General features: G+C 40.4%; 1 protein-coding gene across 1 annotated transcript in view; it reads right to left on the bottom strand.

The window, feature by feature from the left end:
* The window catches only part of DPP4 (dipeptidyl peptidase 4), a 41410-nt gene extending 27014 nt beyond the window's left edge, over positions 1–14396 (bottom strand). The window contains exons 1-9 of the mRNA XM_049798948.1: positions 14366–14396; positions 14187–14271; positions 6039–6137; positions 5369–5463; positions 5175–5249; positions 3137–3189; positions 2962–3034; positions 1685–1805; positions 1075–1235 (exon numbers count right to left, since the gene is read on the bottom strand). Of these exons, the coding sequence (XP_049654905.1) occupies positions 1075–1235; positions 1685–1805; positions 2962–3034; positions 3137–3189; positions 5175–5249; positions 5369–5463; positions 6039–6137; positions 14187–14271; positions 14366–14371 (768 nt within the window). The 5' untranslated portion in view covers positions 14372–14396. The remainder of the gene's footprint in view (positions 1–1074; positions 1236–1684; positions 1806–2961; positions 3035–3136; positions 3190–5174; positions 5250–5368; positions 5464–6038; positions 6138–14186; positions 14272–14365) is intronic.
* Positions 14397–14596: the final 200 nt, after the last annotated feature.

Here is a 14596-nt window from a genome sequence, read left to right as displayed (position 1 = left end):
GGCGGCTTTTCCACCAGACAGTGTATCATCAGTTGAGTGATCAGTCAGCTGTATCAGCTGTTCTGCCCCCCATTAATCAAAAGAGTGAAAATACCCTCCTGAGCTGGTCAGACCAGCGTTGGGGGGGGAGATATATAGGTGCCTCAGCCCAACACAGAGCATAAAAACCAAATGATGAACAAAAAGAACTGAAGAAAGTGATGGGCTTGAGATGCTTTCAACCCATGTATTCCTTCCCAGCAATGGGGCTGCCTAGCATTGTGGCAGTGAGCATATTATGGAGATCGGCATTGAGAATCATGTTTGTATTGCGATTCAGCAATATAGTGCAATTGTATTCTAAGTGTAACTTGTATCGTGTCTTAAGTGCATTGCCGCATCGCTCTGCTAAATCAAAATCCCATGTAATGTCAAATAACTTCACACAGCTAAATCTGTATTAAACAGGAAACCCTCCACATGTGCAGTATCTGAAAGAACCTGTTTGGAGCGTATTGGACTCTGACTCTCACACCATTTAGTCCAGTCCCTTCTGTGCTACAAGCAGTGGGCACTAAGTCACGTGGAGAGGAAGGGGGAGGAGAAGGAGCTGCATGCAATAAAGGCTTCACTCTCACAGCTAAGAACTTTACGTGTGGGCAAAGAAACTCCATCAGCAGATTCCTCCCCTTCATCCCAATATAGGAAGCATCCAACAACTAAAAATGCTACATTATTTGAAGAAGATTCCATTATCAACACCATGCACAACGTTAACACAATGGTACAAAGCATTTGGCAGATGTACAACTTCAATTCCCTAAGAGCTTTTTTATCTCAACATCTACTTGCTACCTCAAAATTTTCTGGTGAAACAACAAAACCTTCAATCATACTTTTTTTTTTTGCTTTTTGCTTTTCCCTGGAGATAATAAAATACTTTAACATTGCCAGATGCTGTTGACTTCAGAAAAGAGTAATCACAGCAAGCTGTTGAGGAGAGACAGACAATATTTTCATTACCAGAAACTGATTAAATGAGACTACTCTCTTAATGAAAATGCAGAACAACCATGTTTAATAAGTAACACAGACCTTGGGATACGGGATTCTAACGGTCTTTGGATACTGCAAGGTGTCCTCAGAATAAAAGGAATACTCTATAACAGGAACTTCTGTATCATTAAATGCTGCATATGCCACAAAATTGCCATTTGGAGACCACCAGAGAGCAGAATGGGTGCCAAACATTTCCTCTGAAAGAGATGCAAACTCATTTAAGTTATAACTGATAAGTTGGCTTTTCTGTCCTAGGCACTATTCTCATTAGTTTTTAATAGGTTTTTTTTGGTTTTGGGTTTGTTTTTTTTTTAATTTTAAGTTCAGGTACCAAAGTGCAGACTGTTTGTTGGGGTTCTGAAATGAGACATTAGAGCAATGCTTATAATCTGTCATATGAAGCTAATTCACATATCATGATTTCCAGGGATGCGCTGCAAATTAGGTGAAGTCATTTCCATTCTTAGATCCTCACACTAGCCAGGTATTAAGCTCAGGTAAGGATACATGCTTCTGTCAAAATACAGACTTAGATTATTTTGAATTTTCCGATGATAAGGAATGAGATAAGTTATAATAAAATAATTACAGTAAACCAAAAGTTTTTACATCATAATGCAAAGTAAAATATGCTTGACATAGTTACCTTCATAAACCCAATCTGGTATTCCATTGAAAATTTTATTCTCTACTCCATTTTCAGTGATTTGCACAGGTTCTGCTGTTGGTGAAGCTTTTATATAAACATTATTATTCCAAACATATGCCTGCAAAACATTGTGATAAAAATCACTATTAGAGTAAATCCTACTTCCTTCCTTTGCATCATCTACTGGAAAATTTACTTTTACATCCGATGACAATTACTGTCTTTGAAAGCTGCATTTCACCAAACATCATTGATACTTAACAAACTTGAATTACAAATCATGTGTAGCAACCTAACTTCAGGCCTAGATGCAAAAAACAGTCAGCTATGAGAAATTACATGATTACTGAATAGCAAGGTTTTCAAAACTTGATACATTTTCTGTTGAGATACGAACTTATCTTCAGTAGGAATTGTTTTCACTAATCTGTCTTTCACAGAAAACTATCAGTACTTTGGTAAAACATTGATGGGGGTCTCAGCACTGCCAACAGATCTGCAAAGATGGTGCATTACTTCAGTAGTGCTCAGAACTCTTCTAGTTTTTGGCACCTGCCTGACTCTCTAATCACCCCCATTTTTCCTCTGCAACAACTAAACAACACCGTTTTATTCCAGATCTTTGCTCTGATATGCAGAAAGCTCTTTTCAACATCCTTTGCTTCTGTGGTTGGGCTCTATAATCCCTATACTACAAGCAATAAGAATAAACACCACATTCTCCTGTGATAGCTCTTTAGTCATATCCAATGCTCACCATAGGGAATGCACAAGCCTTGCAGACACAGTGGCTGTCACCATTGCCATGGATTGGGGAGGAGAGGAGGAAGAAAAGGACAGTGGGAAAGAACACAAGAGAGATTTTGAACCTCTAATCCCTGCTACATGCATCCATCAAATAAAACTTCACTGATTACGGTATAATTAGAAGATAAGAATCACAGTGATGATTAAGTAGACAATGGTAATGCTGCTGCTTTTGAAAGGGATAAGCTACTTTCTGCAACTGTAAAAAACATGAAGTTCCTGTGCATTCGTGCATTGCATGACTACTGGGGCCACTACTACTTTCAAGAATGCATTTTCATTAAATAACAAAACACACAGAGGTATTTTGGAGTCTTTCCAGCAACAATAGTAAATTTGGAAACTAATTCAGCTACTTTATCTAGCAGTAGGAAAGTCCCAAAACCTCAAGGGTACAGACAATGTGAGCTTCCATGTCATATGTACAAACACAACTGTTTATATAAGTTTCACTTATCTTTACTAACCAGTTTGTGACCAACAGGTGACCAGGATATATATTGTATATCATTAGGTAGTAGTTTGCCATCTAAGATAGAACTGGAAAAAACAAAAACAAAATGCAGCTAAGAGAAATCAGTGAAATGTCATTTCATTGCAAAATAATGTTAAAACTACATCTCATGTGCAAAAGTTACTGACCTGCTATTGAAATCATAGATGCGATATGAAGCTGTATAGGAATGCCTCCACAACTGCAAAAGAATTATTTTAATATTAAGAAAATAAATTTCACCAGGATTCACATTTCTTACAGTTTGAATTACCTCGGAAACCCTCCTCATGGTTTTGCTTAAGACAGACAGAACACAATAAGTGTACAAGGGTAACAAATCTCTGCAAGGTTTAAGAAAAGACTAAAGAATTGCCACCCCTCTGGGATCATCACTTAAATACTATGACAGAGGCCACTGACTGATTAAGGACAGAGATACAGAGGCCAGAGATGTTGCAGATTTTCAAACATCCTTGTAGCTACACAGCAGACTATTGTAGCTATATGCACAGTTAATTCTCCTCCTTCTGCCTTACTGGCGCACTTGCCATTTTCTGTCTCATTTTCCATGCTATGTTATTTAACTTGGCATCTTATTGTTTAGTAGTCCTCACAAGCCCCAGCAGTATTTCTGTAGCAGTTCCTCCAGTTCCAGGGTGACCTATTCCCATTCATATTGCCGCAGAAATAAAGACTTTCTGTCAGAAACCTGCCTCTTGAAGTCTGTATCACTCTGTGGGCACTGACAGAGAGAAAGATGACGATGATAATGCAGATACATTTAAAAGTGCTCCCTACGTGGGGCTGAAGAGGTTTGATTTAGCCCACGGTGTTGACATGCCACAATAAAGCTACCTTCTATGATGGTTCTTGAAGATTTGTACGAAGATATAAAACAATAACTTAGTACTACACAACCAGATGGCTATTACATAAGAAGTGTCTACATCCTCATGATTCATTTTGTTACTCTGTTTTCTTGCAATGAAGATTAATAATAACATAAGTTTCAATCACACTATTATATAAAGGTTAAAATATCTTGCTTCAGCATTAAAATAAAGTTAACTCTAATGACTACAACAAACAAAAATACTATAGAGCAATAAATCACGAGTAGAGGGGATCTCTAAGGCGGCTAGAAAAACATAAGGCATTTTGTGGCCACTAACGATGCAGTGAAAAGTCAAACAATTCCGAACAATTCAGAAAGACAACATGTAACTGGCTTAGTACCAAGCAAGAAAGCTAAAACTGAGAAAAAAAAGTGATGACTGAGTGCATGGATTGTGGCTGGCCCAGTGTGAGAGGCATTCTTGGACTGCAAAGCCAGAACACATAGACAGAAGTCAGTGACACAGTGCTCGAGCATTTGTACATTGCACAAGTCAGCACTGAGCTTTTTACAATCAAAACAGGCAGCTCACTAGAAAAAAAAAAAAAAAAAAAAAAAAAGGAAACAAAGTTACTGGCTTCTAGAGGCACATGCAGTACAGCAAATTATCACCTCCATTAGGTTTCTGTAACTGTCCTCAACTGGCACACAGAGTCAGGTTTTTGTGCCATTTGGCATAAATGTAGGTTGACCTTTGTTGCATGGTTCAGCACCAGGCCAGGATAAGCCATTATGCTGGAGGTTTTTCACGTGCTTGCTGACAGTAGGGGACAATGACACCCAAGTCCACTCCAAGCACAAGAGGGCAGTCTTCTTTTATATGCACATGCTGCTTTTCATACACCTCAGTTTTAAATTCTTATGTCCTAACACCACACTCTAACAACTCTATATATTCACAGCATATAAATACAAGTGTATGTATACAACCATGTCTACTTATCACTTCTCTTTACTCACACAACTCCTTGGGCAGTCATGCCTATCTACTCTCCTAGCTTGTCTTCTCAGATGAACCATCCAGCCTCACTCTCCTTGTGATCTCTCTCAATCCACTTTTTAATCCAGCTTCTTTTCTCAGGCAGTCATATATCTTCTGCCAAGCTCACAGACAGTATCAGTCTCTCTTCTCCTCCTCCTGCCTGCTCAACTTCACTGTTCCCCTAGAGACATCCACCTCATTCATCCATCCATCCTTCTGCATTTCCCTCACATTCTCTCAGCCTCTCAGTTGTTCCCAAACCTTTATTTCCCAGTTTCATCCTCAGAGAAGTAAAGTGCATTTGTACCTTTGTATAGTTGTACTGCAGAAGAGCAAACATTTGATCAGGAGACAATGTAACTGTGGTTGCCTTGTATTCAGCCTGTCAACAAAAGGCAAAAGGAGCACATTAAGCACTGATTCCAAAGAAATGCACAGAACAAAGTGTTAAATTCAGTAACTTTCCCAACATCTGCATATATTATACATAAGTCAACGTACTAATGTTGCATTTGACAAGATTACTGAGGATGTTCCGGTGTCAGCATTGATACGTAGAATGTTCCCATCAGCTGTTTTGTGAAGATACTGATTTCCTAGAAGAACAAGAGAGATGCTAATAAACAGTGAGTAAAATGCTCATCAGTAACTACTTTTTCCCCCTTATGTTTTTAAGCACAAAGTAAAATTAAAAAAATCTGGTCAATGTTGTGTTTGCCACTTCTGTAATGAAAGGATGCTTATAGCACAAGAACATTCACGAAGTAGTGAACTCACAGCCACCGCCTTCTGGCATCTCTTTCCCTTGGGGCACTAGGCATATTCAAAAGGAAAAGTGCCCTGTATCCTCCTGTTCCCTGATAGCCTGATGCACAGGAAGCTGGCACGCTTCAGAGGATAACATGCTTCTACAAAAAAAGCATAGAAGTAAGTATGCTCTTTTAGCAGTGGGAGAATATAGCTTGCCATGAATGCAAACATGTATCTAAGGGGAACCCCCCCACACACACAATAAAATCACAACTCTTTGAGCTACACACCTTTCTATAATGGCATGATTAAATAATTTAACTTTTTTTCAGGATACAGTAGTCACCTCAGCATGAAGATACATGTTTACTGAAGGTAGCATATTTTCTTGGCATTCATTTTGTACGTAGAAGTTAATTACCTGAAATCCACTGCAAATTATGTGTCCTGGGCTTATAGTCATTGTTCAAGTAATTCTGTAGAGTGTATGTTCTTCGTGAATCAGGCTCAGAGGTACTTTCTGAAAGAAAGAGACAGAAGAGAGATTTCGATGTGACTGCAAATTGTTCCACCCCAGCTCCTTAACCTAACTACTAAAATAAGTGGGTTTTTGTTGCTGGTTATTGATGTGTTTTAGCTAACCAGCTCTAAATTACTAGTAGTGGGAAGGCACTATAGCTTTACTGCAAGATAAATTCAGCAAGCATAAAATAAAGAGTTATCAGTGAGATCATTCAACAAACTCATGTAAAAATTATAGATGCCTTTTCTCTGCTGCTATTTTAAATGAAAATACCTTTGTGACAAAAGTGCCAAAAAATAACCAGAAGACCTCTGGCACTCTCATCTCAGGAAATGCATACGTGTACGCCTCAAAAATCGAAAAGCGATCTTAGTGCCTTCCCCCTCTAGGCTCACTCTGGGAACTTCACTGCAGAGGCCTGACTGCTAGTATTTGCATCCGACATCAATTGTGGGGTAGATCAGGCAAAGCAGAGACGTACATGCTCATGTTTGAGAGCACTGGACAGGCAAGGCTGTCCAGATGAATGAAATGAGGCATCCATGTGAATAGATGTACAGTCCTTGAAAGATAAGCAGCTGCTGTACTTTATCACATATTCCATAATACTGCTGTTCCTGTTCATGAACCCTTCAATTAGGAATCATCTGCTTATCATTAAACTCAAATTTCAGAAATGTCTCAAAAAATCTGAGGAGCAGTAAAATTTTCAGGGAAGGTCTGATCTAAAAAAACCCCAAACACCAAAAAACAAACAAACAAACAAAAAAACCCCACACCAACAAAAAACACAAACCCCAAACGCTTACTGATAAGCTTATGATGAAATAACTGGTTAAATATTTATCTCTCTCTCTCTGTGTTTTTCACCAAGGTATCTTAATGTTTACTGCAACATTACTATTTTGACTGCAAAATTAAAGCCAAGTACTCAATTACTATGAAAAGACTAAGTGAAACTTTGAACTCAGTTAAACTAATGAGTTTGGTCATCAGCTCCAGCACGCTGTGGTCAATTTCTATGAAAAATATTTCTTTCTTACTGGCTGCAGTGCACAAGCTACGCTTTCCAAAGTCTGAAAGGTGGTAATAATAATAATCATCATCATCATAATAACATCATCTGCTTGTGAGTCTTCGTGATCTTTTCCTCTGAAAACAAAGACTACAACTTTTAAATTCAGATATGTGATTCTCTCCCTGCTTCCTCCCCATCCTTTTTTTTTAAATAGAAACAAAAAAACTATCCTCATACAAATCTACACAGGCCAGAAGGGAAACAATTTTTTTATTCATCTGGCTAAATAATTTCTTTTTTGTTACTACCAGTGCAAATCAAAAGACCTAGGATAAAAACAGTTGATAAAAACACTCAAGTACATACGTGGTGACTGATCAACCAAGATAATAACCTGGCCCTGTCAATTCTCAGAGGCCCTGTCTTTCAGATACTTTTAAACAGACAGCCTCTTCTTTCATTATGCTGAAGAAAAAAAGTGCAAAGTCCTTGGGGACACACACACATAATAACATCTCACAATAATTTTTTCAGGTTATTTTTCTTCAGGTTAAATACATGAGATGTCTGGAACACAGCAAGAAGATACTTATATTAGCTATCACAGTTTTACTCTTATTTCCAAACAATAAGCACATTGCATGTACACAGCACAGACTGTACAGCCATTGTTGCAATAAAAGTCAAGAGCCATAACAAACAATGATTTCAGTCTAAGATGCTCAGCAAATGTTAAAATATTGCTTGCTCAATTCTGCCTGAAATTTGACCGCTCTAAAAAATTACTAGTCTAGATTTCTTGCTCATTAAGTTTCCATGAGAATATTAATTCCTCAGGTTAATTATTCTATATTAACTGAATATTTAATTTGATGGATTATGAACAAGTGTGCATTTGATATTCATGCACAGTTGTCTAGTTGGGAATATCACTTCTCTCCTTCCTAACTGAGTAAGTGTCATTTTCAATTAGAGGGGCTTCAGAAAGCAACAAAATTCTCTCTTGGAAAAGGAGGAGCAATTTAAGACAGGTGGCTGATGAACAGGTTTAGGGATTTTTCCAAACTGATGAATGTTTTTCCCCCTGGTGACATACATATTTTGCTGAGGTCTCATTACTAAAAATCAGGCCACTATTAAGATTTGTTGGCTGTGTATAAAATTAAAATTTCATTTTCTGTCAACACCTTCCACATAGTAACTGAATATGAAAACATACGCCAGGCTGTAAGGGTATAGTCATAAAACTCCCAGTTGAAGTATTTTCTTAATTTGTGAGACAGGCCACTACCAGTATATTCTTACTCAACCACACTATGCCACCGACCAAAGATACTCAAGATACATTGAATTCTGCATTTTGGTTCTTGTTCAGGTTCCATCTGAAAAAAGTGTCAAACAGGTTTATTTTGCAAAATAAAGTAGCTGACATTCAAGAGCATTTTACTGGCTTTGAAGATTGGATACAGGTCAATGTATGTTCATATTTTAGCAAAACAGCTTCTTTCACTCAGGTTCCTCAGAGAGGCTGTGAAGGCTGAATTTTCTTGCTATTTTTCTTTTTTGACTATTCCAGAGACAGACTTATTTTTCTAAATTCCAAATGACTAGCTCTTCATCTCTACCCTATTCTCACCCCCAACAGCATATATGTATTTCCACTGTCATAATGATATGCTGGAAATATTTACATTATAATATCCCTGTTATAACAGCAAAAACATATGTAAGTCTTTCTGGGGAGAAGGCTCTTAACCTTTTATATAAGTAGTACTCATATGAAGTTGACAAACAGTTTTGTTTCAATTTTGGATTTTTTTTTTGTAATATGTTACTCTTTCTCAAGAGAAAAATTCAGTCAGTTTCTGTAGGTGTAAGGTGTAAAGTAAACAAGTTGTTAACTATTGTGTAAGGTTTATGGTATGACAAATCACCATACCAAAACCTAAAGATGTTGACAAATTACTTTTGGTATACGTATTGTTTATTCCCCAGTGTCAAGGCACATTTTACTAATTTCCACACATAATAAAAAAGAGCAAGAAATTATGTAGACAATTAAAAGTGATGGAAAACTATAAAAACAGTAATAACAGAACCTTTGCTGCATCTTCACCACTACCCAGAGAGACTGGAAGAACCACAACAACAGAAAGACAAGTACAAGCATGATGCTCAGCAGTAATGAGAAAGAAAGGGATAGAGAAATGATAAAAATCAGAAAAGGTGAATGAGTATCACCCTTTTTAAGTGACAGCAGAACAAGAGCAAGAATGATCTGCAATCTAAGAATGTAATTTAGGAGCAGCGTGAGAGATGCAAGAAGGGAAATCTGACTGATTCAGTTGTTAGTCAGAAAAGTAAGTGACATTTCAGGCTATTTTTTCCAAACCTTCTTCCCATTTCTCTTCCAACGTGCATAAAAAAGCACTCAAAAACCTTCCCCCCTACACCCAAGCCCCCAGTTACTGCCTCAGATGTGACAGTTAGAGCACAGAAATGGATTTCCAGCAAAGAAGAAAGTAAAAAATGACTGTGCTGGGTGAGGCCAAAGGTTCACCTAACCCAGAATCCCACCTGATACCCAGTATCTGCCACTGGGTATCCAGGAGAGACCATAACCAATGGGCGAGCACCGCGACACCTCCCAGGGCAGCTCACCCAGGTATCACTCTCTGGGGCTGCAGAGATTTCCCCAGAGGGAGGTAATCATTAACTTTGTAATCAATAGCTCTACAGTCCCTCTTAAATTTTCCCCATCTCATGCAAAGCAAGGAAATAAAAACACCAGAAGTGTTCAACAGATAGCAATCCACTGCTGGTAAATTTTTTTGTATTACATTACTCAACATTTGTATTAAGGTAAATAACTGAGTTAAATGACAGTTACAGAAGTCAAGGACATACAGCAGGAAAACATTTCCATTTGCTATCTTTTCCTTCACTAGCTCAAAAAGTAATATACCCACACATAACACGAAGACTACAAGGATCCTGTAATGCAATGCAAGGTGCATGAATACACGGGGAAAAGAGAATAGTTAGAACAGTTCGATTCAAGCCAAAAGACTGTTTGGTCAGACAAGTCCACAGCATACTCACAACAAGGCAATTAACCTACTGTATCTCCCACACAACTTCGGAGAGAATTTCAGCCATGATTTTAAAGATTTAAGTCCTTCAAAGCTAGGTTACTGGAATTAACTACTGCTCACCATTTATGTGACAGTTCTCCAAAAAAAAAAAAACCCCCGCACAGAATCAAGATTCTTATCTAAACCTTAATTTTTTTATATAGATTCAAAGAGGTTCTACTTCAAAGATCAATTTCTGATCCATAGATTTAAATTCCCTTACAGATTTTCTAGCTTTCTCCCTAAACACCCTTAAACCTAATGACTTTCAGAGACTGGAATAATATAGGACCCCTTAATCCCCAAAAAACTGTGACAGATGACAGCTGCCAGATTCATTCATCTTATGGCACAGGTCTTCCAATATGATGGTTGTTTATCAGCCAGAAGCCTCTCTGTATTTTAAACATACTGTTCAGTTGCAAGCAGGGTGTTGACATTGGCAATAGATACTCCTCCACTCCACCCAGTCACAAATTTGCTTAGTTCAGGACAGAATACAGAGGGGATAAACAGGGGAAGACTGCAGATAGGACCATCCCCAACAGAACAATGATCACAGCCTTTCAGAGACTTTTATTCCTTTTCAGTTATACATTAACGCGGCTGTGAGGAAGATCTGCAACCTCACCTCTCTTGAGTCCTTGAAGCACAAAGCTGTCTCAGCAGTCCCAACATTCTCCAACTTCAAATCCAAGATGACAACCTGAACTTACTGGATTCCTGCTGCCAGCAACTCTTATCTGTATTTATAGTAGCTTTCTACCAGCCACTAGTAATACCCAACAGATCAGTCAGGCATCAGACTCACAAAGTACCCTCAGGCACCTTAAGGTCATTAACTTCCCCAGCACTTGCTGTGCTTTTCCCACCTCTTCTAGGCACATTTCTATCAAAAGACCACAGAGGCCCACGCATAGTATCATCTAATCATGACAGTGATGAGCCTTCTCATTTAGTGGCTATCTCACTCTTGGAGAATTAGACCTCTGGGCAAAGGAATCTGGTTTGCGACCAGATAGTTGTATAGGACCCCCCACTATACGGCTGTTTATGACTTGCTCATGGCAGCAGAATGATACTAGGTACTGCACTGTCTCCTTCTAGCTCTCAGCATTGGCCACTCTTCCTCTCGCTCCTGGCCTTCCTGCCCAGCTGGCGCTAACAAGATCTGCTATTCGAGAAGAGGTAAAGGTGTACGGCCACTGGGTGTTTCAATCTGCCTTTTGCACAGAAAGTTACAGGAGAAAAAAATGGGAGAAGCAAAAGTAAATGGGTAAGTGAATCATGGACAGACCACAGTTTTTTTTAAAATACTCATGCTTTAAGAGTAACCACTTGCTACTGTAGTCACCTCTTGATTAGCTCCTCAAAGCATAACAATGCTTTCATCAGCAGACTTCAAATACAAGCCCCAAGGCTGTTTTGACATTAAACTGTCTGATGCAAGTAGTCCCATGTGGTTATTAAATGTAAAATAAGGTAGCAAAATAGGCAGTGGCTATAAACAAAAAATATAGAATTTTGTACACAGTTCTGGCTGAAGACCCTCAAGGTAAATAGTGAGGAGCTGCACCCAAAATTAGGGAACCCCTTTTGCAAATTTAAGTCTGCAGTATTTGCCCATGCTAGACAGCTGCAAGAGAAAAAAGCAGAAGTTCCACTTGCCAGGCCTACAGTCCAGCCAACAGGCCAGACCTCCTCTGGAGTGGCAAAATTTCACAACCTTTCCCAGCACTGAAGCCAATTTATCAAACTAATTCTGTGCTGCATGACTACTAAGCTTAAGAAATTAAAGTACATTGAGAAGCATGGAGGGGAGAAGAACAGCAGGCCAAAGGTAAGAAATCCAAACTCAAAATTATCTGTGTCTATCAATAATCATCATTTTCACTCCCTGCATAATGCTTGAACCATTGGCATGAAATAAAGACTTGAATCCAATTACAATGACTTTTTTCCGAGCAGACTATGATTTCACACAGTCAGAGTCATGTGAACTACTCCTCCTCCCCACCACCCCTCAGTTTTGCCACCTTTAATTTTGTACTCAGGCCAGCACCTGTACTGACCGACCCAGGAGGAATCCTCAGCTGACTTGGATGCCCCGAGGTCCTTCATGAAAGTCATATAATCAAACCGTCAGTGATTAAGTGGTCTCACCTATAAAGGAGTAATTACAAGTGCACCACCTGTACACTCTCAGCTAAGAGAAAACATTTCTTTAGCACCCTTCAGTCAAAAATTCAAAAGCAAGCTGCAGTTCCTGAACTGTAATGGTCACGGTTGTTATTCAGATGTTACTGCTGGCCTGATGTGGGAACAGATAGGAATTCAAGTTTTTGAACTGGCACCTCTTCATCTCAATCCTTATTTTATCCAGAGAGGCCTAGTGAACTACCTGGGCGTGCTAGGTAATTTCTCACACATTAATTTGAGCCAACAGTAAAAAGAGTGACGCATCGCCCTACCCTTTTACAACCAACATGATGCAAGCCAAGGCTGACAGCATGGTGATATTCTGCATGTCATCCAACAAAAGTGCCTCCTTAAAGTAAAATCTATTTACTATATAACTCAATGACTGATTCTGAATTGCAGCAAAAGGATTCGTATGCTACAATTTATGAAAGAAGAAAACCCATCTGATTTTCAGTAAGATGTAACAGCGGCATTAAGGCAGAAAAGCACCAACTCTTCAGCAGAGTTCAGGCCCGCATACTTTCACTAGGTGTTATGGCTGCACGCATGCATCTGATAAGTTATCAAGACCCTTTCTCCTGCTCTTTCCAACTTCTGAAGCTAAGAGTATTTTCTGTCACCGCCCAAATTTGCTTTTTTGAGATAAGTGGCAAGAAGTTGCCCCAAAATAACAGAAAAGAGAGTCAGCATCCACTGATGCAAGTTTTAACCCAGAAGATATGTCATTCAGATATCTGGACTTTGAAAATCTAGTTTTTAATGATTGTGATATTAATAATGACAGAGCTGAACTGCAAAAAGGTTTAACGTAAATTACGCCACATGAACACTAGTGACACAAGCTTTGCCCCTTTAAACTGACATACAAAAAAAACAACAGAACTTTCTGTGCACATAAGCAACTGCCGTGTTCATTTCTGAACATGCTGTCAAGATCAACATACACATTTTCACACTTCTTGGGGTGCACCTCACGAACAGAGTCTAGACAAAGCTCTAGTCTAGAAAACACTTTGTTTCCTTAGAGTTCGCAGTGCTGAATTCTAGGTATCACAACTGCTCAGCTGTTAACCGTAAGAACACAAAAAGAGTGATTAACCTGCAGCTCTGCCCTACCAGCTGGAAGCAATGCTTTGCTTGATTAGGATTCCATGCTGTTTCACATTAACATCCAGAGCCACAAGGACAACCTAGAAAGTACAAACCGATCAGAGTCCAAAAACGCATTCCAGATCTCTTCCTACTTTTCTGACCTCTGTAACTGTGCTCTGCATATAATTTCACTCAATAATGTTAGCAAAAGTTGCGCAAACAAAGCAAATTAGAGGGAATATAATCTTATCTCTTCAATGCACCCTAACTAACTGGCATTTTACTGCTGGTTCTGCAGCCTGCAGCTGCAATAGGAAAGGAAAATGCTGAAAACGGTAATGCTTGTAACTAACCCTTTCTCAGCTCACACGGTAATCAAGGGACTTCCTACGCGCGCACCCCCCCCGGCGCCCCATCCTGCCAGGTGGGACACCTTCTTGACAAAGTACCTCCCAGCTTCCCAGGACCTCCGGCTCTATCAACCCCGTTCCCCGAAGCACTAAACTTTCAGCAAAACTTCCCTCTCCCCCCCACCCCCCCAGCAGTGGGCTTCGCGGCTGCGGATCCGCCGGGATCCCCCCGGCCCCGCCGCGGACTCACCGCCGGTGAGCAGAGCCAGGGGCACGGCGATGACCGTGACGACGACGGCGACCCCCAGGATCCCCAGCAGCCACTTCAGGAAGGTCTGCAAGGAGAAGTCGGTCCCGTCAGGCGGCAGCCGCTGCCGCGCAGGGCCGGCGTGCGCGGCCGCCCCCCCGCCCTCTCTCCCCCTAACCCACCTGCATGGCGCGGCGGGGCTGCCGGAGCGGCGCGGAGCGGAGCGGCGCAGCGGGGCGGCGCAGCGGGGCGGAGCGGGGCGGGGCCGGGCTTGGCCCGGCCGCGGCCGCTGCCCCGGGCGCAGGAGCCGGGCGGTGGCTCCGCGATGCGATCCTGCCGCTGCCCTCGGGGACTGCCCCTGCGAGCGGCGCCGGGCGGGAGCTGGTCCCTCGCAGGAAGCGAGCAGCGCCGGG

Source organism: Accipiter gentilis, chromosome 1 (genome assembly GCF_929443795.1).
Source record: "Accipiter gentilis chromosome 1, bAccGen1.1, whole genome shotgun sequence".
Taxonomy (NCBI): Eukaryota; Metazoa; Chordata; class Aves; order Accipitriformes; family Accipitridae; genus Astur; species Astur gentilis.
The sequence above is the reverse complement of the archived record's forward strand: the minus strand, read 5'-3'. Positions and strand labels throughout refer to the sequence as shown.